The 21,822-nt window shown below is 58.2% G+C and overlaps 1 protein-coding gene across 4 annotated transcripts; it reads left to right on the top strand.

Annotated features, from left to right (window-relative positions):
- Window positions 1-835: 835 nt before the first annotated feature.
- On the top strand, window positions 836-15,143 carry SLC38A3 (solute carrier family 38 member 3). 4 transcript variants are annotated; one of them, XM_082848229.1, is made up of 17 exons: window positions 836-897; window positions 5,200-5,295; window positions 8,214-8,368; window positions 8,459-8,540; window positions 8,714-8,829; window positions 9,402-9,475; window positions 9,558-9,650; window positions 9,730-9,811; window positions 10,906-10,988; window positions 11,071-11,129; window positions 11,304-11,468; window positions 11,550-11,629; window positions 11,902-12,002; window positions 12,231-12,355; window positions 12,452-12,596; window positions 13,535-13,638; window positions 13,727-15,142. In XM_082848229.1, exons 3-17 carry the CDS (start codon window positions 8,268-8,270, stop codon window positions 13,829-13,831), a joined length of 1,515 nt encoding a protein of 504 aa, XP_082704355.1. In that variant the 5' UTR covers window positions 836-897; window positions 5,200-5,295; window positions 8,214-8,267; the 3' UTR covers window positions 13,832-15,142. The 4 variants fall into 4 exon arrangements, with proteins under 4 accessions (XP_082704355.1, XP_082704354.1, XP_082704357.1 ...); XM_082848228.1 differs by lacking the exon at window positions 5,200-5,295 and having other exon boundaries at window positions 837-897; window positions 13,727-15,141; XM_082848230.1 differs by lacking the exons at window positions 836-897; window positions 5,200-5,295 and adding an exon at window positions 5,316-5,443.
- Window positions 15,144-21,822: the final 6,679 nt, after the last annotated feature.

The raw sequence follows: 21,822 nt of genomic DNA, 5'->3' as shown, positions 1-21,822 counted from the left end.
GCGGGCCTCTCACTGTTGTGGCCTCTCCCGTTGCAGAGCACAGGCTCCAGACGTGCAGGCTCAGTGGCCATGGCTCACGGGCCCAGCCACTCTGCGGCATGTGGGATCTTCCCGGACCGGGGCACGAACCCGTGTCCCCTGCATCGGCAGGCGGACTCTCAACAACTGCGCCACCAGGGAAGCCCCTCTCCTACTCTTTAGAAATAAGGAAATGAGGGCATGGCCAGGGAGATCCAGACAAGGCTCAGCATGAGCCAAGACTCCAAGACTTGCTTCCCGCACCCTCTGCCCACCCCCGCCCCGTCCTCACTGCCCCTACCCTTGTCTACCCTCAATCTCTTCTGAGTATCTGGGGTGAAGACAGAATTGATGCAGGGAGCTCCTGTCCTCACCCTATCCCACCTCTGCTTGGGAAGGGTGAGGCAGGCAGAAAAGACATCTTGTGCCTAAGTGATGTGAAAGTCCCCCATTCAAGGCATCCTTCGCTGAGATTAAGCATGGCCTTGTTCCCATTCCTCTTAGCTGAAGAGCCCCTTCTGGCTTGAGGGAAGTGAGGGCAGAGCATTTCAGGGCTTAGGGGGCGCTCAGAGACCTCAAAGAGAATCTGCTTTGGACTAAAGCATTCCCCCAACAAGATTCAACTGAGCCCCTCCCGCAGCAGCTGCTCTCCTAAGGCTCCTTAGCGCTCGGGCTGCCCCTTTGCTCCAGGCCAGTGGAGGGCCCCCGCCTCTCCGCAGACCTGCCCCTCCTCCTGCTGGCCGCGGGGGATTGGCGGGCCAGGGGCGGGCCGGGGGCGGGGCCGAGCGCCCTTCATCCCCTGCCGCTGCGCTCAGCCGGGAGCAGAGCGGACAGCACCGGCCCGAGCGGAGCGTCGCGCGTCCTCACCCGCGAGGCCAGGTACTGCTGGGGGCGCCGACCCCCCGTCCAGGGGCACCGAGCGGGCGGAGCCCTACTGTCCGCTTTCGCGTCCGGAGCTGGGCTCTGGGCAGGTCCCCTCGCCCGCCCTGGCTCCGGGCAGGCGCCCCCGCCTCCGGGGAGCCAAAGCCCCGAGCGCTCCAGGCGCAGGTCTGGGGACCCGCCAGCTCCCAGCTTGAGCTAGTGTCCTGGGAGGAGCACCTCGTGGTCTTGGGGCCTCTCGCAGGGCCGGGCGGGATAGCAGGAGGTCGGCGGCACCCAGGGCTGGGGTCACAGGACGCCTTGTTGGGGGCTAGGGTGGCACGCGATGGGTTTCCCGAGGCACGGTCCAAGGGCGCGAGCTCGAGAGGGCCCGGAGGGGGGCCTAAGAGGGCCGGGAGCAGGCCCTGGAGCGCTGCCCCGACGGGCGCCTGACAAGCAAATCGGCCCGCTGGCACGCCGGGCGTCAGGGTATATTTATCCCGCTGCGTTAGGCAGGGGCTTGAGGGCAGATCGGGCCAGGCTGCCTGAGGGGCCGCGTGGCACATGTTGGTCCCAGAGTCCGTGCCATTTGCAGCCAGGCCAGCGGGCTCGGCGGGCACAGGGCGAGCGTGGCTCCCTGGATTGAGGGCGAGGCTCGGTCTGAGCTCCTAGAGCTGACAGTGCGTTCAGGGGCGGAGGGAAAGGACCGGGACTAGGTTTGCAGGAGCCCGCCCCCACCCGATTGGCCCCTTCGATTGGCCACAGCGAGTGCGTGCGTTTGTTTACACCCGGGGAGGGGGAGGCCAGGGGCGGGGCCTGTGGTAATCCATCCTTTCCCCCCCACAGTAACCTGAGCCCTGAGCCCAGGTGTAGGCTTTGGGACAGGTCTGGGGAGACTAAGTCAAAGGTCCTTGCACCGTGGGAGCCACCTCGACCCAGGCCCATCCTTCTTTCAGCCTGCCAGTCCTGTCCTTCCTTCCATGACTGCCTTCAGCCACTGTGCTGGACCTGAAAGGGGCCCTTCCTCTCTAGTACACAGTCTGGTATGGGGGCTCACTTCCTTCTGGAAAGGAAGCAAATGCCTCAGAGGTTCTCAGTCTGGAGCATAGCAAGCTGGAGAGATCCAAGGACAGGTCCATTTTGAGAGGGGGAGGTTCTGCACAAACATGGAAGGCTTCCTGCAGGAAGCACCAAAGGTGGGAAAAATCAGGGGTGGATGAGGCCAGGCCTGGCACATCCCTAAGAGGGCTGGAATGCTGGGATCATTAATGAGAATCTCGGACTCCTTGAGGTTGAGGGCTGGGGGCTGTGTCCCTGGGGAGGGTGGGGGTGTACATCTCAGAACTTTGTTCTGCCTGGGCCCATAGAGCCACTGTCCTCACTGGCTTCCCAAGCCACCCTTTGTTCTGTACTGGTTCTTTGGGCCCATGTCACAAACACGCCCCCCATCCAGGCTTCAGGTGGCAAGAGCATGAGAGCTGGTTGCTCCTGTCCTAGTGCCTGCTGCCCTAGCAAGTAGCCTTAGAGCCCTGGAAAAGTGGAGAAACTGAGGTGCAACAGGACAAGCTGGGTGGTTCATGGTCTCTGGGTGGGGGGCAGGGAAGGTTTTTGAGCCGAACTGAGTGCACCCTGAAAGTCTGGGCTGGGCAGGGTGCAGGCACTCAGTCTGAGGGGGAAAATGTTTTGGGGGAGTGGTTGGCTACAAGAGAGGTACAGTTTTGGCATCTGTGTGCACAGAAAACTGGGGCGGGATGTGCAGTCTATACCATAATAGGATAGGGGCACTGCAGGAGGATGTTCCAGTGCAGACATGGCTGGGGAGCCAGGCGCCACTTGGAGCAGGTGAAATGGGGTGGAGGCTTGCCAAAGACCTTGAACCCATTCTATTCATTTAATATTTACTGAGTACCTACTGTGTGCCTGTGCACACTCAATCTGGTGGATGGAGGGTTGGACTTTGGATAAGACAGATGCATGGTGGGGGCGCTCTAGAGGACCAGGCAGGGCTTCTGGGGGCCGAAGGGAAGGACCAGCTGCTGGGCAGGAGGGGCTTTCCGGCCAGCGGCCTGGGGTGGCTTGGATTTGAATTTCCGCTCTGCGGGCCACGTCCTGTACACAGCCTCTCAGCCAGCACGTCTGCACACGTGCATGGCTGCTGAGGATGGGGGTCACTTCAACTGACTGTCCTCTCCGTATACCTTTCCTATTGTGTGGGTAGACAAGCCATGGGTGCTGGACTAGGGGGCTCTGAGCTTTCCAGCTGGGCCTGGCCTGTGGCCCCAGTGGGCTCAGTCCCACCCTCTGAATGTCTGCACCTGGCTAATGGGAGCATAACCTGCCCTTGTAGGAACCTGAAATGCTGTGGCATCCCTGCAGTGCCCACTGGGCCTGCTGCCCCCTCACCTGGGCCTCTGGCTCCCTCTACTTCTTGCACCTTCTGGGATGCTCTGTCTTGTCTTGCTGTCTCTCTGTCTCTTTCTCCATCTGGCTATCTCTAAATGGTTGGCCATCTCTGTCGATCTGTCTCTCACTTATCTGGTTGTCTGTCTCCCTGTCTGAATGTCTATCCACCCATCTCTCTGTGTATTCTTCTCTATTTGTGTCCCTCTAGATCTGTCTGCATTTCTTTATCTCCCCGTGCCTGTCTCTTGGTCTGGATCAGTATGCATGGACACAGATATCATGTGTGTGTGTTTTCTCTCCCTGTCTCTCTCTTCCCTCCCTCTGACTCTCTCTGCTTCTTCCTGACATTGGATGGCGCCTCTCCTCTGGGCTGACCTTGCCTTCTGCCCCCCCATCGGGGTCTCCAGTGAGTCCTGAGCTGCCCCAGGCCCCCGCTCCAGCTTTCTTTGGGGCCAGAAGTCCGGCTGTCCAAATATTTGGCTGCCTCCAGGGGATTCCGAGTCAGCAGGGAGGAGGATGGGCTGGCTGGCTCGGGGTCTCCCCTGCCCCTGGGGGGGCCGCAGGCACGTGATGTCCTGTCCTTTGCCTCAGCTGAGCCTCGGGCTGCACGTCCTTCTCAGCAGGCTGGCAGTGGGGGGCGGGGGGCTGCTGCTGGCTCTGGCCCAGTCTTGAGGCAAGAGGTTCCGACTGCAGCTTCCACTGGGGGCAATCTGAGCAAGGAGGGTCCAGGGGTGGGCAGAAGGGGAGGCCTAGGTGTCTGGGGATAGGCCCAATGCTAAGCGTCTGTTAGGTTTAGAAAATGTACCCTGTCACAGGAAAGTCCATCTTCCGGCCCCAGCTGGGGCCCTCAGATCCTCCTAGACACTTCCGGATACCCGGAACACAGAAGCACCGGGCCAGAGAGCTAGGGGATGAGGGGCTGGTGTGGCCAACACATCAGTGCTCTGCACCATTTGCCTTCCCCTCCTGCATGCTACCCCCTCAGTACCAGCCGCATGTTGGCCACACACTAGCCACTTACTCGGTGTTGTTGGCAATGGGGGAGTAGTGGATGGAAGATTGGATCTGCTGAGGTCAAAATCTGGAGTTGTGGGTCTGGTGGAGGGGCAAGGGGTTTGTTTTAGTATCCTCCCGTGTTCCGAACACCCGCCCACACACCCTGTCCCTAGACCCCTGACCTCAGCAATCAGCTCCACACCAATCTCTGTGGCTCTGCCTTGAGAACATACAATCCAGATGTGTCTGTTGAATCCAGTTTCCCTGTTAACTGATAGCTTGTCCGAGGAGGGTGTTATCCTTCTGAAACCTGGAGAAGCGGGTGGGCAAAGGGGCTCTAGGGAGGGACACCTTCTCTCAGCTAATGAGGGGAGTGGTAAGTAAGGACTGGTGAACTAGAACTGGGGGCAGCCCTCATCCGTGGGCCCCCAGGGATGACCACAGTGGACCCTTAAGCCAGGCCAGCCGCCCCTCACCTGAGATCTGAGCTAAGGTGAGGGCTGCCCAGGCACAAGGAGCCTGGGGGCCATGGCAGCAAGCTCTGTGGGGTCTGTGCCTCCACCAGCACATGTGGCTACAGAACCGAGGGAAGGACAGTGTGACTGTCTCCCTGTAGTTAGCCTGCTACTGCAGACCCACTCACGTCCCTGATCACTGGGGAGGAAAGCCGGGCTCAGAGCCCTGGCGGCTCCAAGGCCCTGGATGTGGGGACAGAGAGGTGAGCTTCCCATAGCAGCTGACACAAGCAGTGGCCCCACGGTGGCCTGGATTCCTGGAGCTCGAAATCTTTAATTAGCCAAACTCAACGCCTGTCGAGGAGGTGTGCCTGACGAATTCTCACCCTGTGATGTTTGCGTGGGTGGGCATTACCTGCTATGCTATCCCCATGGCTTCTGCACCCCACCCCCCCTTATCTCTCCACAGAGCAAACAGGCCCCAGGGCAGTGGCCTGGACCATCGATTTACTGCCTGAACCGATGCTACACCCATGACAGATGCCATTCTGATGATCTGCCCAAGGTCGCAGTGATCTCCCCACCCAAGAGCCTGACCTCTCTCTGGGAGCCTGTGGTCTGCTCTGGGGGCGAAGTCCTCAGGGACGCTTCTCACTCTGTCCCCACCTTTGGTCAAACCTCACAGAACCCCCGGAAGACAGGAAGACACTGAGGTCCTGGGTGGGGAATACTTTGTCCATGGTCACATGGTGAGGCAGGGCCAGGTCAGGCCTCAGATCCAGAGTGTCCACTCTGGGCTTTTCCCACAGTTGGTCAGAATCTGCTGGCAGCTTTCCTCAGGCAGGGGCTATCCCCTGAGTCTACTCCGATACCCGATGCAAAGGAGCCTGGCAGGCGGCAGGCCTGAGAGACAGGAACTGTCAAAAATGGGCTGCCAGCCTCAGGAAATGCCTGGAGGTCCACATGTCAGGCCAGTACTAATCTCTACCCTGGCCCCCCAGCCCTTAGCCTTGCCCTAACTGAAGTACAGATTCCTTGACCTTGACTTCAAGGCCCTTTCAGGCTTGTCTATAGCCACGGAACCTTCATTCTCTCCTCACAGCCTGCCTTATACCATACCTCAGGGCCTTTGCCCATGCTGTGCACTCTGCTTGAGATACTCTTTCTTGTTTCCACATCCTGGGGGCTCCTGCTGGAATTTCAGAACTGGCTCCCTCACCTCCTCCTCCAGGAAGCCTTCCTTGATGCCCCTCTCTCTTCTTTTTTGAGTCCCAGCACTATGTGGCTTGGTTAAAAGCCACACTATGTGCTGGGGTTCCCCTGCAGGAGCCATAGGGTGGGGGATGTCTGTGTGGGTTTTGTCCCTTCCAGACTGGAAGCCACTTGAAGAGGGGTATTCCATGTCCTCTCTGGGATCTCAGGCCAGCCTGAGACCCAGCAGTGACTGGTCGTGAGTAATAGGCAAGACCTGAAGGTCTAGGCCCAGGTCCTGCTTGAGGGGATGGGGAGCCTGGAGCCAGGGCCTCAGGCACTTTGACCATGACCATGCCATGGGCTGTGGTCTCCCTGGAGGCATTGCCTGGCTACTAGGGAAGAATATTAAGGCCGAGAAGAGTGCTTTGTCCAGGCTGCTGACTCAGCACACTCGGAGGGCCTGTCCAAGCCTGCCCCGGGCGGAAGGCCAGGCAAGGGCAACCCCAGCTGAGAGCCAGGGGGCACTCTGGAGTGACTCTGGAGACCAGGTGCTGGTATCCTTGGAGGGGTGCTGTTGGTGAGGCTCAGGGCAGGGGCATGAAGAAGACAGGCTTACCTTAGGGACTCTGGTCCAGGCGAAGAGGGCGTTAGAAGAGATGCTCAAATTGTCATGATCCTATGTGGACAGGCTGGAGGAGAGAAGGGTTCAGATGTCAGCATCAGAGGAAGGAGAGGTAGGTTGAGGGGTCCAAGGGTGCCAGGTATGGGGTACTCAGGACTGAGGTACCTAGGATCTGAACTCTGGCTTGGGGCTGCCTGGGGCCATTGCAGGGAGGTCCTCTGGTCAGTTCTGTGTGGCTGCTGCCTCCAGAACACCAGGGCCTGTGGCCTGAGGCCCGAGTCCTGAGCCTAGCCTCCCCTACCCACCCTAGCCCTGAATGCTGAGTTTGAGACCCCTGGTGCTCCAGCTTCAGGAGCAGACCTGAGACCCTCAGGATCTGGAGTGGGGATGGGGGATTTGGGGCAGGATTCAGGGTTCCCAAGTAGAGGGGGTGCCATGACATCAAGACTAGCCTCTGGCTGACCTGCCTGGCAGTGCTGCCCCCTCCCTGGTCTCCACTCTGGCCTCAGATCTCCTGCTGGCCTATCTGGCCTTCAGGATGTCCTTATAGATCCTGGGGACACTATGCCCAGGTACCTTCTGGGCATGGGCTAGGTGGCTCCCAGCGCCAGTGATGGGAGAGGGGCTAGCGAGTTGTCTGGGCAGCGGGCAGAGTTGGGCCTGGGGAGGAGGGGAGCTGATCCCTTTGGGGTCCAGCAGAGCTATGCCCTGAGCGCAGGGAAGGGAAGACTGATCCAGTGGTCCAGGCCCGTCTACAGCTGGCCAAGGTTCTGAGTTCCTGACCTGGGGCTCCAGGAAGTGGGGAGTCTCCTCAAAGTGTGGGTACCTAAGGGTGGGGGGTTCCCCAGCAGGGGAGGAGAGGCTTGAAAGAGAACATGGCCCTGAGGCCAGAGCTGTGTGGAGGGTGAGGCCTGTGTGGCCCAAAGAACTGGGCCCCAGGGCACCCATTTCCTGGAAGGCCCCGGAGGGCCCTTTGCAGCCAAGCGGGCAGGGTCCAGGTGTCCAGCCACCCAGCACCGCCTTAGGCCTCCTGGCTCCGGGGGGGTAGCCTCTGCGCCTGCCGTTCCCAGCGCCAGCTCTCAGCCCACAGAGGGACCTTTGTTCTGGCTGCCAGCAAAGCCCGCCGGGTGGCTGGGAACAGGGCCCACAGCCCTCGCCCTCTCCCGAGGCCTCCAGCCGTCGGGCAGCGCCATTCTAGGTTGGCTAGGAGGCCCCTGGCACACAGCGCACAGGAAACTGTCTCCCAGTATTAATATCAGGAAGGGGCAATCAGTCCAGGACCCATCCCCAGAGTGGGGTCTGGTGGCCTGGGACTCAGCCTCCTGGGGTACTGACACCACTGGGCTCTGAACTTAGGTCATCCAACTGAGCTTTACTTCACAGATGGTGAAACTGAGGCCCCAAGGGCTTGCCTGGGTCGGTATGTATATGTGGCAGGGGAGTGCTAGGTACTGGCTGAGGTGTCGCCTCAGAATGTCCTGGAGAACTCAGGTATCTGAGCTCTGCCCCTCAATGGCAGGTTCCAGGGTGGCAGCAGGCAGAGCTGCATGAACATGTATGTCCTCAGTGAACTTCTGGGAGGTGTGCTACAGCTGCACACTTCCTGTGGGAGTCTGGGCTGTGAGCCCAAGGAGCGGGGATAACCAGGGGGACTGCCTGCTCTGTAGACTTCTGACTGCGTCAGTGTGAGAGCCAGTGTTCCTGGTGGTGGTCCCTGAGCCATGGAGGCACCTCTGCAGACGGAGATGGTAGAGTTGGTACCCAACGGCAAACACTTGGAGGGGCTACTCCCTGTCGCCACCCCCATGGCTGGCAACCAGAGGTGAGCGAGGGACTCATTCATGGCTTAGGGCAGGGCAGGGTGCAGGGCAAGGGGCTGGAGCTGAGCTGCCTGGCTGGTCTGTGCCTGCAGGGTCGAGGGCCCTGGACGGATCTGTGTTGAGGGTGAAGGCTTCCTACCAAAAAGTCCCAGCAAGGAGCCACACTTCACTGATGTGAGCAGGGGTGGCCGTCAGGGGCTCGGGGGCACCCCTGGGAGCTTGAGGGCAGTAATGAGGTGCTATGGGGCAGCGATGGGAGGCCAAGGGATGGTGCGAGGGAATGCTGATTTACCCTCCACAACTTGCTAACTCATCCCACCCCTCCCGTCTCACTCTGGTGCCTGCAGTTCGAGGGGAAGACATCATTCGGGATGTCAGTGTTCAACCTCAGTAACGCCATCATGGGCAGTGGTATCCTGGGGCTCGCCTACGCCATGGCCAATACGGGCATCATCCTTTTCCTGTGAGTGCCCTCAGAAAACCTTCTAAAGATAGGAGCCCTAAACAGGCCACCGATCCTGACCTCCCAGGACCTGCCAGTTTCCTGTCACAAGACCCAGGCTGCAGTGGGTGGGCACTTACACTCAACCCAAACCACAGCTGAAAAAAACAGCCGTGGCCAGACAAATATACCTCATTTCCCAGTAAACCCGCTGAGATGACAACACGGGGCCAGCCTAACAGGACTGAGTCTGTCCTACCACATTTACACATGATGGATAAACCCCATGGCCAGGTCTTCTGTGGGTACACGTGTCCTTACCTCAGAGCTCTGCCCTGCAGCCTAAATGGAAAACATGTTTCTTCCAAGATCTCAAGGGGAGGTGGTGCTCAGAGGGTCCCTTCTGGGTCATGGCCACCCTGGGTCAGCCCAGGTGATGTTCACCACCCCTGGGGCCTGCTGAGTTTGCGTCCACACATGTTGGGGGTCCAGACACCTAGGTCACAGACCCCACACACCCAGGCCTCCCGGAGCTCATTGCCCCCTGCCTGCCAGAGGAGCCCCAGTGACCTCTTTTCGTCCACCTTCCCCAGGTTCCTGTTGACGGCCGTCGCCTTGCTCTCCAGCTACTCCATCCACCTGCTACTCAAGTCCTCAGGGATCGTGGGTGAGCCCCAAACCTGGCCTGTAGCAGGGAGGAGTGGGCTGGGGAGAGCACTCCTGACTGTCCTGATTCCCTGTCCCCACAGGCATCCGTGCCTATGAGCAGCTAGGCTACCGTGCCTTTGGGACCCCAGGAAAGCTGGCGGCAGCCCTGGCCATCGCGCTGCAGAACATCGGAGGTGAGGCTGACGGGCAGGTGATGGACGGTGGACAGGCTGAAGGCTGGCTGGTTTGGCTGACCTGCCTCTCTCCCCCCAGCCATGTCCAGCTACCTGTACATCATCAAGTCCGAGCTGCCCCTTGTCATACAGACCTTCCTGAACCTGGAGGAGCGGACCTCGTGAGCCCCAGGGTGGGGCGGGGCTGGGTGAGGGTGGGAGGCCCTAGTCTAACCCTCTATGTCCACCACTAGCAGAGCCCAGGCTGGGCTAGTGGGAGAGACAAGACAGGGTGGAGGTGGGGCGCAGAGAGCTGCCGGCAGAGCTACCATTCTGTGCACACTTGTTTATGAAGCACCTTGGGGAAGACTCCCAGGAGGGCCATGTGGGGCAGGGGGTAGTCTGAGGCTGAGGAAGCCGGCCCGCCTAGCTGTGGACCCAGCCTGTGAGCACAGAGCACCTGAGAACCTCAGACTTAGCTCTAAGCTCCTGCTATTTCTGACCGTGGCTTGGGTGTTAGCCTCCCCACCACCTCGCCCCAACCAAGAAATTAAGCCTACAGTGTCCCAGTTGCCTATCATCAGTTTAGCCAGTTCTCATGGCATAAGCATGTTCTGTGGGTAGGAGCAGAGAAGATAGCCAGGCCCTGCCCTTGACAATACAGCCCCGGCAAGCAGAAAGGCTGCATGGCTGCAAGTAGCTCTGGGAGGAAGGAAACAGCCAGGATTCTGCCGCCAGGCCCTGGGGGCCTTTCCCAAGGAGTTGGCCTTTGGGTTTGCCCTTGAAGGAAGGTCTCATTCCTCATCCCTTTAGCTCCCTGTGTCCACTGTCCATTGAGGGCGTGGGGCAGGATGATGCAGGATGCAGATGCTGGGGGGAACCACAAGGAGCTCAGGTGGTTGGCAAGTCCCTGAGACCCCCATGGAAAATGCCTCAGACCCAGGTCCTTTCATCCCACCCACCCCCCCGGGCCCCTTGGGGCCACTCCATGGGGAGGATGGACCCAGACCTGTGTGTCCTAGGAAAAACAACCACAGTGACTGTAATTGTAATGGTTACCAAGCAGGAGCTGAGTGTATTAGTCCTCACCTTGTCCAGGAGAGTGTTGGGAGTGGGCCCATTTTGCAGATGGGGAAAGGGAGGCTCAGAGCTGTGGACAAGTATTCTTCAGAGATCACTCAGTGGCACCACGGGTAACCCCGGCTGGGGGTCAGGTGGCCCCATCACCCGAGGCTGAGTGGACTCTAATATCGGCTCCCCACTCCCATCCCTGCAGGGACTGGTACATGAATGGAAACTACCTGGTGATCCTGGTCTCTGTCATCGTCATTCTGCCTCTGGCACTGATGCGGCAGCTTGGTGAGTGTGGCAGGGCCAGGGCCTTAGAGGGATGCATGGGAGGGGACCTTTGGTCTCACCACCCCCCTCCCCAACTTTACAGGCTACCTAGGCTACTCCAGTGGCTTCTCTCTCAGCTGCATGGTGTTCTTCCTAATTGCAGTGAGTGACCCCCCCCCCCGCCCCCACGCTGGTCGAGGGAGGGGGGCAGGTCTTTCTGGGAAGCCTGGGTCAGAAGGCAGCTCCTCCAGTCCTGATCTAGATGTGGCTTCACAGTGACTCCACAGGCAGCCTAGCCTGGCCCTGATACCCTCATCCTTCCCTGCCCCCACCTAGGTCATCTACAAAAAGTTCCACGTGCCCTGCCCACTGTCCCCCAGTTTAGCCAACGTGACAGGCAACTTCAGCCTCGTGGAGGTCATCAAGGAGGAGGAGGGGCTGCAGGTTGAGACGGAGGCCGCAGCCTTCTGCACCCCGAGCTACTTCACCCTCAACACACAGGTTGCAACAGACCAGGGAGGGGGCAGTGGGCCTGGTGAGAGTGTCAGGGGCTGTTCTGACACAGAATCCCTGTTTTGCCAGACGGCGTACACGATCCCCATCATGGCTTTCGCCTTTGTCTGCCACCCTGAGGTGCTGCCCATCTATACAGAGCTCAAGGAGTAGGTATCCGTGGCTGGGAGAGGGGGAGGGGGCTGCCTTGAGTTGGTCAGGGGAGAATGGATGTGGTCCTAAAGGGAGGAAAGAGTGACAGGAGCCAAGTCATTTTATCCAAGGTCTCCATGGCGGCCACAAGGGGCGACCGGGGGCAAGAAGGAGGCTCCCTCAGCTACCAGATGGTGAGGGTGTGGTGCCAGAGAAAGACCCCAGGACACATGGGGGTTTCCCAATGTGGCCCAGCTTGGCACCAATCCCCTCCCCTGCTGCCCCATAGCCCCTCCAAGAGGAAGATGCAGCACATCTCCAACCTGTCCATCGCCGTCATGTATGTCATGTACTTCCTGGCCGCCCTCTTCGGCTACCTCACCTTCTACGGTATGGCTGGACCGTGGGGGCAGAGGCAGAGGCCAGGCTGGGGGGCAAGGGGCTGGCCAGTGGCCATGGCACCCTGCATACTATAGGCGTTCATTAGGTCTGTGATGCCTAACTGTGCCCTGCAGCTGTGGAGGTGTGTTGCCACTCCTCATTGTCAGGGTCAACCCAGGCTCAGAGCCCAACCCCATCCCTGGACCTCCTGCTGACCACCCTCCCTGCCTGCCACAGACAGGGTGGAGTCGGAGCTGCTGCACACCTACAGCAAGGTGGACCCGTTTGATGTGCTGATCCTGTGTGTGCGCGTGGCCGTGCTGACGGCAGTCACACTCACAGTGCCAATTGTTCTGTTTCCGGTGAGCCAATGTGCAAGTGGCCAGGTGGCCAGACCACTGGCGGGGTGGGACTGATGGGGCTAACAGATTGATGACTCTCCCCACCCTGCTTCCCAGGTACGCCGCGCCCTCCAGCAGATGCTGTTTCAGGACCGCGAGTTCAGCTGGTTGCGGCACGTGCTCATTGCTGTTGGCCTGCTCACTTGTATCAACCTGCTGGTCATCTTTGCCCCCAACATCCTGGGCATCTTCGGGGTCATCGGTAAGGGTCTGGCCCTGCTGTGAATGGAGGCAGGGTACTGCCCCAGAGAACTTCCCTTCTGCAAACGCTGGCAGATTCCTAAGCTCGTACCCTACGTTTAAGTGATGGCTGCTGGCCATGTGCACAGCTTGGCGTCCCATCTGAGATTTGTTCTTAAGGCTCTCCTAATCCATTTTGAGGGCTCAGAGCCACCGAGTCAGTTACCCTTGCTGGGGGTGCTGGAGGATGGAATGGAGCCCAAGGGTCCAGGGGCCTTCACTAAGGATCTCATTGGCTCTTGTCCCCACCTCACATATGAGGAAGTTTAGAGTGATTAAGGGAGAGCCATATAGCTGTTAAGTGGAGAGCCTTGACTGGGCCCCAGGATCATGGGACTCTAGGTTTAGGGTTCTGTCCAACTGTCCCAGTTGGGGCTCTGAGTGGTAAGGTCAAACAATTCTGAGACGTCTTTGGGGTGACCCAACTCAGGAGATTGACTCCGCAACCCAGCTCTGCAAGGACCAACACACAGACCTGGGGGCTGAGTATCATTGATATCACTGACAGGACTCTTGGTTCTGTACGTCTGAAAGCCGACTCAAAATGAATTATACAGAAAGTAATGTATTGGCTCAATTAATGGAAAAGCCTTCAGGAATAGCTATACCCAGGGGCCCAATATCCTCAAACTTCATCTCTGTCTCTTGGTCTGCCTCTTCTCTTTGCCAGCTTCATTCACTGACAGAGTTTTCTGACACCAAAGGCACTAGCCTTCTATCCTGGTAGACAGAGAACAAGGGGAGGGGCTGATGGGCTCTCCAGAATCAGACAGCTCTCGAGTGGAGTCTCGAGACGAGACTTCCTCATCAAGGAATGTTTGATCTCATTAAAGGGTCCACCCTGAACCTTAGCCAATAGGTGGACGTGAGCCAGTGGTGGCCATGCCTTATTCTTTGCAGGTGCCACATCTGCCCCATGCCTCATCTTCATCTTCCCTGCCATCTTCTACTTTCGCATCATGCCCACAGAGAAGGAACCTGCAAGATCTACCCCCAAAATCCTGGTGCGAAGGGCCTGGGGGTTGGTGTGCTAGTGTGGGGATGAGGGGGCTGCCCTGACCTCAGACCTGACCCTGACTTCTGACCCCACAGGCCCTTTGTTTTGCTGCCCTTGGCCTCTTGCTGATGACCATGAGCTTGAGCTTCATCATTATTGACTGGATCTCGGGGACCAGTCGGCATGGAGGAAGCCACTAGGATGACCCCCATCCTGTTCTGTCTACTTGTCCTCCTACCCCTGCCCAGACTCTTCAGCCCCTGCTCCCATCCAGTGGCCAGTTGGAGGGGGAAGAGAAAGACGTGGTGAACACTATGGCATTTGGCCCTGCCCCATGTCCTCTCTGTCGAAGTTTTTGTTAGAGCCAGGACCAAGGCCCTTGGGCCACTACCCTGCTGAGCTCCTGGCCTACAGGAGCTTCCTGAGCTGGGAGCAAGGTGGGGCTGTACCCCTGCCCCCTTCCTGCTGCCTCAGGTCCCACCCAAGCCCCTTATTATCTTTGCACAGGTGCATAGACTGAGGCCCAGCAGCTGCCCCCTAAGGTCGCATAGCCTGTAGGGGCACAAAGAGCTGAATTAGGCCTACAGTCATCCCGCCACCTTGCTCCTGGGCCATGGTCTGCACCCTGGGGCTTCATCTCCCTCAGCCTGCTTGCCTTTCCTCCTTCTGTCACCTAGGCCCCTTTCGTGGGCTCAGGCCCTTGGATAATCTGGTCCTCTTTCCCATCCCCTCCACCGGGAGCAGAACCCCCTCACCCTATGCTTGAGGGTGAGGCTGGTGTGGACACCCCAAGGGGCCCCTTTCCTGGTCTTTCACCAGTCCTGGGGAGGCTGGGACTCCCCCCACCCCAAGCCCAGGCCATAGCTCACATTCCACTGCTGGGAGAAGAAAGAAGCTGAGGCCCAGAACGTGTCTGCCCCTGGGAGCCAGAGACCCCAAGGGCCAATCTGGGGCAGGGATGGAGAGGCTGGCAGCCCCCTTTTATAAATATTATACATAAGACCAGCTGTGCTTTATATTCTTGATCTCCATGGTCCCTGGGTTCCTGGAAAGTGGTGTGGGAGCCGGGACATGGATGGTGATGGAAGCCTGCCCTGCCGTTTTCCCTGGGATAAGGGTGGGGACAGGGTGAGTCCCCTACTCCACCCCGACCCTGCCTCCCAAACCAGCCAGTGGTGTGCTGAGACCCAGCTCTGGGCCTGGGCCAGGCTCAGCACAGACCTGCTTTCTCACGGGGTGAGGTGGGGAGGAATTAATGAGGCCCCAGGAAATGGGACAGAGAGAGGCCTCCGGAAGGAGGCAACGTGAGGTGCATCCCCAGCAGCTTCCAGGGAGGGTCTGAGCTGGGGGCGGCTGAGCCCTGCAGAAGCCCTGCAGAAGGGCCCCCTGCCCTCCCTAGCTGCCATGTCAACCCTCTGCCAATGCCTTAAATCTGGGGACAAAAGTCCAGGGGTCCTGTGCCCTGTCAGGCTAATCTTTTATTAATAGTAAAACCTACTACGAATAAAGGTGGGTTAGTGATTGCCTGTATGTGAGGCCTGAGTTTTGAGTGGGGGAGTCCAAGGCAGGGCAAGAGCCGCAAGGATGCAGGGCAGCCCCAGGTGGCCTGGCCCGGGTGGGACTGGGAAGCTGCCCATTGCCTGAGGCAGTCCTGAATCAGCTGGGACCCAGCAGGACGGAGCTGCCCAGGCCTTGGCATCAAACCCTCATTAGGAGAGACCCTGCACCCGGCTAGGCGGCCAGGGAAAGGGCAGCAGGAAAAATCCAGTTTGAACTGGCAAGGCAGCTGCCGGCTTGAGAAACCCCTGAAGAAAGAACTTCCTCAAGCTGGTGGCTGCTAGGCCCATGGCAGTGCCAGCTGATCAGAGGGGGGCTTCCTGAGTCTGGTTCTCAACAGCCCCAGGCGCCTGACTCCAGCCTGGGGACTCACTCAGGAGCCCCGTGGCCCCAGAAAAGAGCTGGACACTGGCCTAGAGGTGGCCGCAGCCCAGAGTGCCCCTGGCATGCAAGGCTGCCCTCTGGGGGTCTCTGGCGTCTTCCTCGTCAGGTGAGGCCATGGCCCTGCCTGAGACCCTTGGCTCCTGTGGAGCAGGAGGCAATAAAGGGCAGGGTCCATCCTGCTGACAGACCCCGGGGATCTTTTCTCAACCTCCCTCCATCCAAAGAAAGCTGCAGGTCAGAGCAGCAGCAGGACTGCCTGGAATCTCTTAAGACCCCAAGCCTGGCTTCAGGCCTCTCAGACAAGGGGGATGAGCTGAAAGTCGCTCCACCCACCCCTCCCCGCTGCCACACACTTACACACTCACCCACATATACACAGCTGGGGTAGAGGAAGGCCCCTGGCCCCTGGAGGCCATCTCCAAGCAAGTTCTCCTCCAGACTGATTGCTGGGCAGCAGGCTCCAGGGGCAAGGAGGCAGGCAATGTGGCCACTACACTATATCGAAAAGTCAAGTGTCCACAAGACTGTTTGAAAATGAGTATCTCTGACTGTCAAGTTCCAGCCATTCCGCCTCCACGAGGATGCGTCTGCAAGCCCTTGGTCATCACTAAGCATTTTTGTATGTTTTGAAGAATTTCCCAGGTCTTTTTTCTTCTGGTTTGCTTTTTAAAATTTGCTCTGAAAAAAATGTTTTTAATCTGAAATGTTAACAAATTAGAGCAGGAATTCCCTGGCGTCCAGTTGTTAGGACTCTGTGCTCTCACTGTTGAGGGCCCGGGTTCAATTCCTGGTCGGGGAACTAAGATTCCACAAGCCGTGTGGTGCAGCCAAAAAAAAAAAAACCCCAAAATTAGAGCAGCACAGAGGTCGTCAATATTTGTTTTCACCACTTTTCCTATGACTGCTTGTAACAGAAAAATAAGATAATACAGACCAGGAAAAAGGGCCAAAGCATAGGCCTTGGTCTCCCTGACCAGCAGCTGCCCCTGCCGGCACCCTTCTCACCTGTGTGCACATGCACACATTCGCCTATCAACTGAAAAGGAATTCATTGTTCATTCATTTGACAAGTATTTATTAAGATTTCCTATGTGCCAGGTGCTCTTCTAGCACCTGTATGTACAGCAATGAACAAAGTGAAGAGCCCTGCCTTCCTTGGACTTATAGGTGGGGGATTGGATTCAGACCAGAAACATGAGACATAATCAGTAAGTTATATCATTTGTTAGCAGATGATCAGTAGTATAGGGAGTAAAGGGCAATGAAGAATAAGGGTTAGGGGCTGGCTTCCCTGGCGGTTCAGTGGTTAAGACTCCGCGCTCCCAATGCAGGGGACACGAGTTTGATCCCCGGTCGGGGAACTAAGATCCCACATGCCACATGGTGCAGCCAAATAAAATTAAAAAAGAACAAGTGTTGGGAGGTGGGTCAGGGTGGGCCTCACTGAGGAAGGGATGTTTGATCAGAACTTGGAGAGGGAGGAAGCCATGCAGATGTCTGCAGGGAACATTCCAGCCAGAGGGATCAGCCAGTGCAAAGCCCTGAGGCAGAATGTGCCGGCTTGGGAGAGGAGCAGCCAGGAAGCCATCGAGGCTGATGCTGAGAGAGGTGGGAGAGGGTAGAAGGGGCGATTGGGGGCTAATGAGGGGATGTTGTGGGACCATGCCAGCCACCATAGGACTTCGGATTTTTCTGTGGAAAAGTCAAGAGCCAATGCCAGGTCCTGAACAGAGGAGGGGGCAGGATCTGACTCAGTAGCAGCTCTAGGTTTTAAATGGATTATTCTGGCTGCTGCATTGAGACTAGACTCTGGGGTGGGAGATGGGGAGCCAAGGGTGACACTGACGCAAGGGCTACTACAGTTGTTCCAGACAGACATATCAGGTGTCTCAGCCCAGGTAGTGGCAGAGTTGGGGTGAGACGTTGGGCATATCCTGAAGTATTCCCTGATGGCTTGGGTACGTATGAGGGGAAGGGCAGAGACAAGTCCAGAGTGACTCCAACTTGCCACTGTATCTGCTGAGGGAGGCGGGGGGAGGAGTAGGCTTGGGAGGGAGATCAATTTTGCCCATGAAAACTTTAAAACACTGACTGGACATCAAAGTGGAAATGCCATGTTTGCTGCTAGGTGTGTGACTCAAGTTCAGTAGAGTAACCAGTGCTGGAGCTCTGGATCTGGGAGATAAAAAGTGTGGATTGGTACTTAAAGCCAGGCTCCTGGATGTGATGGGGGCAGATGGGTTTGGAAGGAGGAGGGCAGCAGTATGGACTGAGCCCTGGAACATTCCTCTGTTAGGAGGTAGGAGAGATGAGGTGGAACCAGCAAAAAAGCTGGAGGGAGCAGCCAGGAGGTAGGAGGAAACCCAGGAGAATGTGGGCTCCTGGGAACCAGATGAGCATCAGATGCTCAAGGAGGTGAGGGTGGAGTACAGACCACTGGGTCCAGCAACCTGTAGGTCACTAAGGACCCTGACCAGGGCTTTTTTTTGTGGAGGGAGGGGCAAGCCTGCCTGGAGAGGGTAGAGGAAAGAGAGGTAGAAAAGAAAAGATAAAGTGTAGAAAATTTGTGTGAAGTGAGAGGAGCAGGGCCAACAGAGGCATTTATGGAAGACTGGGAAGAAGCAGCTATTGAGGGTAAGAGATCTGAAGAAGCTGGCAGCGTGGTGGGCTGGAGGCAGGTGAAGGACTTCTGGGCCAGAGCCCTGGAAGTACTGAGCTGGAAGACAGTACGCGGAGGTTGGGCAGTCGTATCAGGGAACACGCAGGGTGGCCACAGCCTGGCCTGGCCAGGCCAATTGCTGGTAGCTAGGAACATCATGGGTCCACGATGAAGCCAGGGACATCAAAGAGCATATGCAGGGACCCAGAAGACACTTTCAGATCTCTGCCTTGACCTCAGTTTAAAGTCATCCAGCAACTAACTTTCAAATGACGTGGAACAGTAATAATAGACTGCAAGCTACTTAGGAAGAAAAAGTAGCCCTGGGAAAAATCGGAAAGAACAAAACTGCTTTCAAAACCATACAAGGCTGCAAACCTGCCCTGCCACGCACAGCGGGACCTGGACAGGATTAGACTTAACCCGCACACCCCCCCCACCCCCGCCCCAGAAGATCCATAGAAGGCGGCCTCTGCTGCCCCCTGGCGGTCAACAGCCAGAGTCTGGGCGGCGCAGTGACCCACCCAACACGTTACAGGACCTGGTGGTGGGGATGGTCAGCTATGGCTGTGAAGCGGCGCCCTGAGGCTCCAAGGCTGTCCAGGGAGGCGTCCTGGCTGGCGCATGGGAAGAGGGCAGGCAGGAAGGCTCCGGGCGGGGCGGGGCGGGGCGGGAGGGTGAGGAACTGCCAGTCCCACACTTGGCCGGGTCCTCAGGGAGCCAGGCCTGGGCCCCCCATGAGCTGCCTGACCTTGGAGGGGTTTCTGGTGCGGAGGAAGGGGCCGAGTCCCAGCCCCACCCCTGACCAAGCGTTCTGGGAGCCCCACCAAGCATCGCCCAGCTCCTCTCCTTATGCTGCCCACATCTACTCTGGGGTCAAGCTCAGCAAGGCACCCGGAGCCCCCAAATCGCACCGGCACGCGGCCCCAGGCTCAGCGCAGGCTATGGGCCCTGAGCCACCCCAGCTTCAGGAAGCAGGGGAAGTGCCCACCGGGATAGTCAACCAAATCAGCGTTTAATCTCCGCTGTGAATTTGCGGGGTGGAGGCTAGAAAACATCCTGGAACGGAGGCGGCGAAGATGCCAGGACCAGAAGAAGCAGGAAGGCATGTGTCATGGCACGTTCTGAGGATGGGCCGAGAGGGCGGCTAAGGCTGGAGGAAGGCCAGGAGGGATGGGGTCAGAGCAGGGCAAGGGCCATGGGGCGCCACGGACGGCTCTGAGCCAGAGGACACCGAACGGCTACTGCCCTATGGAGGGAGGGCCTCTCTGGCCACCGAGTGCGCAGATCGGCGGAGGCGGGGGCCAGGGCTGGAGGCAGAACGAAACGGGAAGGCAGGCCTGGTGGGGGTAATGGCGAGCGGCAGTCGGGAGGAGAGGAGAGGACTGCGGGGAGGTGCGGGCGCTAGGCCCGCCTCGGCTCCGGCGTTGCGCCAAAGACCCGCTAGGAGGCGCCGCTGCCCCGCGAAGCCGTGCCCTGCCTCTAGCACCACCCAAACCCCGCGCTCCCGCCTAGAGAAGCCCCGGAAGAGGCGGGGCGGCGCACTCAGATGCCGCTTCCGGTTTCAGCTTGGCCCCGAGGCGGGGGAGGTAAACTTGGGGAGGGAGGTCACCAATAGGGAGCGGGGCGGGTGCGAGGGGGCTGCGGTGGGCCGAGGGCAGGCAGTATTAAGGGGTACTAGGGCAGGGGTGGGAACAGGGTGGCAGGAGGCCGAAAGCTGAGGGACAGGCTCTGGTCTTTGAGGCTCACCCCACATCTGAGCCTCCGGCATTTTCCCTTGTGAAATACAGTCCTGGAGCTCCTGGGAAGTCTTGGCGGTGCCCGAGACGTGGGTGCAGGGCAAGGAAGGCTTCCCAGCGATGGAGAAATGGGAAGGGAACTCCAGCAGCGGAGTAGAGAGGTGCACAGAGCTGGGGAAATGACTGTAGGGGCCTGGGGAACCCTTTAAACAGATTTTCTTTAAATGTTTGAGCCATGTCTATTTGGAGAAGAGGCCAGGCCTTTGGAGAAGGCTGAAAGGGGACTAGTCAGACCAAACCTGCTGGAAGGAAACTAGCCCAGTCCAGTTATTTATGCCCTGCCTCCCACATGTCTCCAGCTAGCCTCTCCTAGAGGATGTGGGACAGCCCTGTCCCCATAGGTGTCACTCCATCACCCTCATCTCCTGCACCACATGGTGGTCACCCCGTGCCTCCTTCCCTGCCTTTTCTCTTGTCCACAGGGGCCACACTCTCCATAGCAGTCAGAGGGAACTTTAAAATAGTAGATCATGTCACCTGCCCTTAAAAACCCTCCAATTTTTTTTTTTTAAAGGCTGCACAGCTTGTGGAATCTTAGTTCCCTGACCAGGGATTGAACCTGGGCCCCAGCAGTGAAAGTTCCAAGTCCTAACCACTGGACTGCCAGGGAATTCCCCCAAACCCTCCAATTGTTTCCATCACATTTGGAATAAAATTTAAACTCTTCCCTGCCCTTGGCCCTGATGATCTGGCCCCTCCTGACTACCCACTGGTGCTGGCCCACAGCTGGGCCTGTGCTGTGATAGATGGTACTGGCCCAGGGCGTCTCAAAAGCTTTTCTCCAGCAGCCTGAAGCCATCCCCAACCAGGCTTATTCCTCTAACTCTGTCTAGTTGGCTTCAGTGGCAGCATTTGTTCCCTGCAGTACTGCAGAGCTATGTTCCATGCTTCCAGGACTCAGTGACCAGCATCTCTCCCAGAACAGGTCCCCTTTCTCTTCCCCCTCTGCTCCTGGTCACCACCTACAGGAAGCTCCTGAGCCCTGGTGGCTGGGCCTTGGAGGCATCTCATGGGCTGCTTGCTGTTGGATTACCTTCATTAGGGCTGTTTTTGCTCCTTCATTAAATTAAATTCCAGGAAGCAGTGCTAATGAAGGCCCCAACGAGTTGCAGAAGCTACCAGCCCCAGCCTTTGGACAGCATGGCAGGGAAGGCTAGGCAACAGGGTGAGCAGAGGAGTGGCTCCCGGGGATAGGGCTGATTATCATTTCCCAGGCCCTCCAAGGATACTGGGTTACCCAGGGGAGGGGGCCTTTAGAGGCTGCATAGGTAACAGACACAGTAGCAAGTTGGACAAGAGCTTTTCAAGGACATGGAGGGGGGCTCAGCTCAGTCATGGACCCAAAGCCTTGAAGGCTCCCTGGGTCCCCTGCTAAGTCACTGGGCAGTTCTCCCGCAGTCATATCAGCAGCACCCTGAGTGCCAGGATCAGTTGGATTTTCAGGGCCAGACATGGGTCACTGGCTTGGAGATGCTGTTGTCCACTGCAGGCTCATATGAACTCCTACCTCAGCATCTCTTGGGCACTTGGGAGCCCCCTGCCTTCCCTGTGCCTCACTGATGCCTCATGGCTGGCCTCCCTCACACCACAGTCCCTCTTGCTCTGGCTGTTCTGGCCAGGCTGGCCTTTCTGTTCCAAGAACACTCAGGCCCTTCCCGCCCCAAGGCCTTTGCACTTGCTGTCGCCTCTGCCTATCGCTTTCTTCTCTTGGCTTGTCACATGGTTGGTCCCTTCTCATCATTCAGAGTTCCCCTCCTTGGGCTGTTCCTCCTTTTTTTTTTTTTTTTTTTTG

Source organism: Leucopleurus acutus (assembly GCF_964270905.1).
Source record: "Leucopleurus acutus genome assembly, chromosome: 10".
Lineage (NCBI taxonomy): Eukaryota > Metazoa > Chordata > Mammalia > Artiodactyla > Delphinidae > Leucopleurus > Leucopleurus acutus.
The sequence above is the reverse complement of the archived record's forward strand: the minus strand, read 5'-3'. Positions and strand labels throughout refer to the sequence as shown.

What these genes read in the sequence shown, in the direction of transcription:
- SLC38A3 (XM_082848229.1), top strand. Translation starts at nt 8,268, where the DNA reads ATGGAGGCACCTCTGCAGACGGAGATGGTAGAGTTGGTACCCAACGGC. An exon ending in CAAGTCCTCAGGGATCGTGG is followed by an intron (nt 9,476 to 9,557) that starts GTGAGCCCCAAA and finishes CTGTCCCCACAG; the next exon opens with GCATCCGTGCCTATGAGCAG. An exon ending in ACTTCACCCTCAACACACAG is followed by an intron (nt 11,469 to 11,549) that starts GTTGCAACAGAC and finishes CTGTTTTGCCAG; the next exon opens with ACGGCGTACACGATCCCCAT.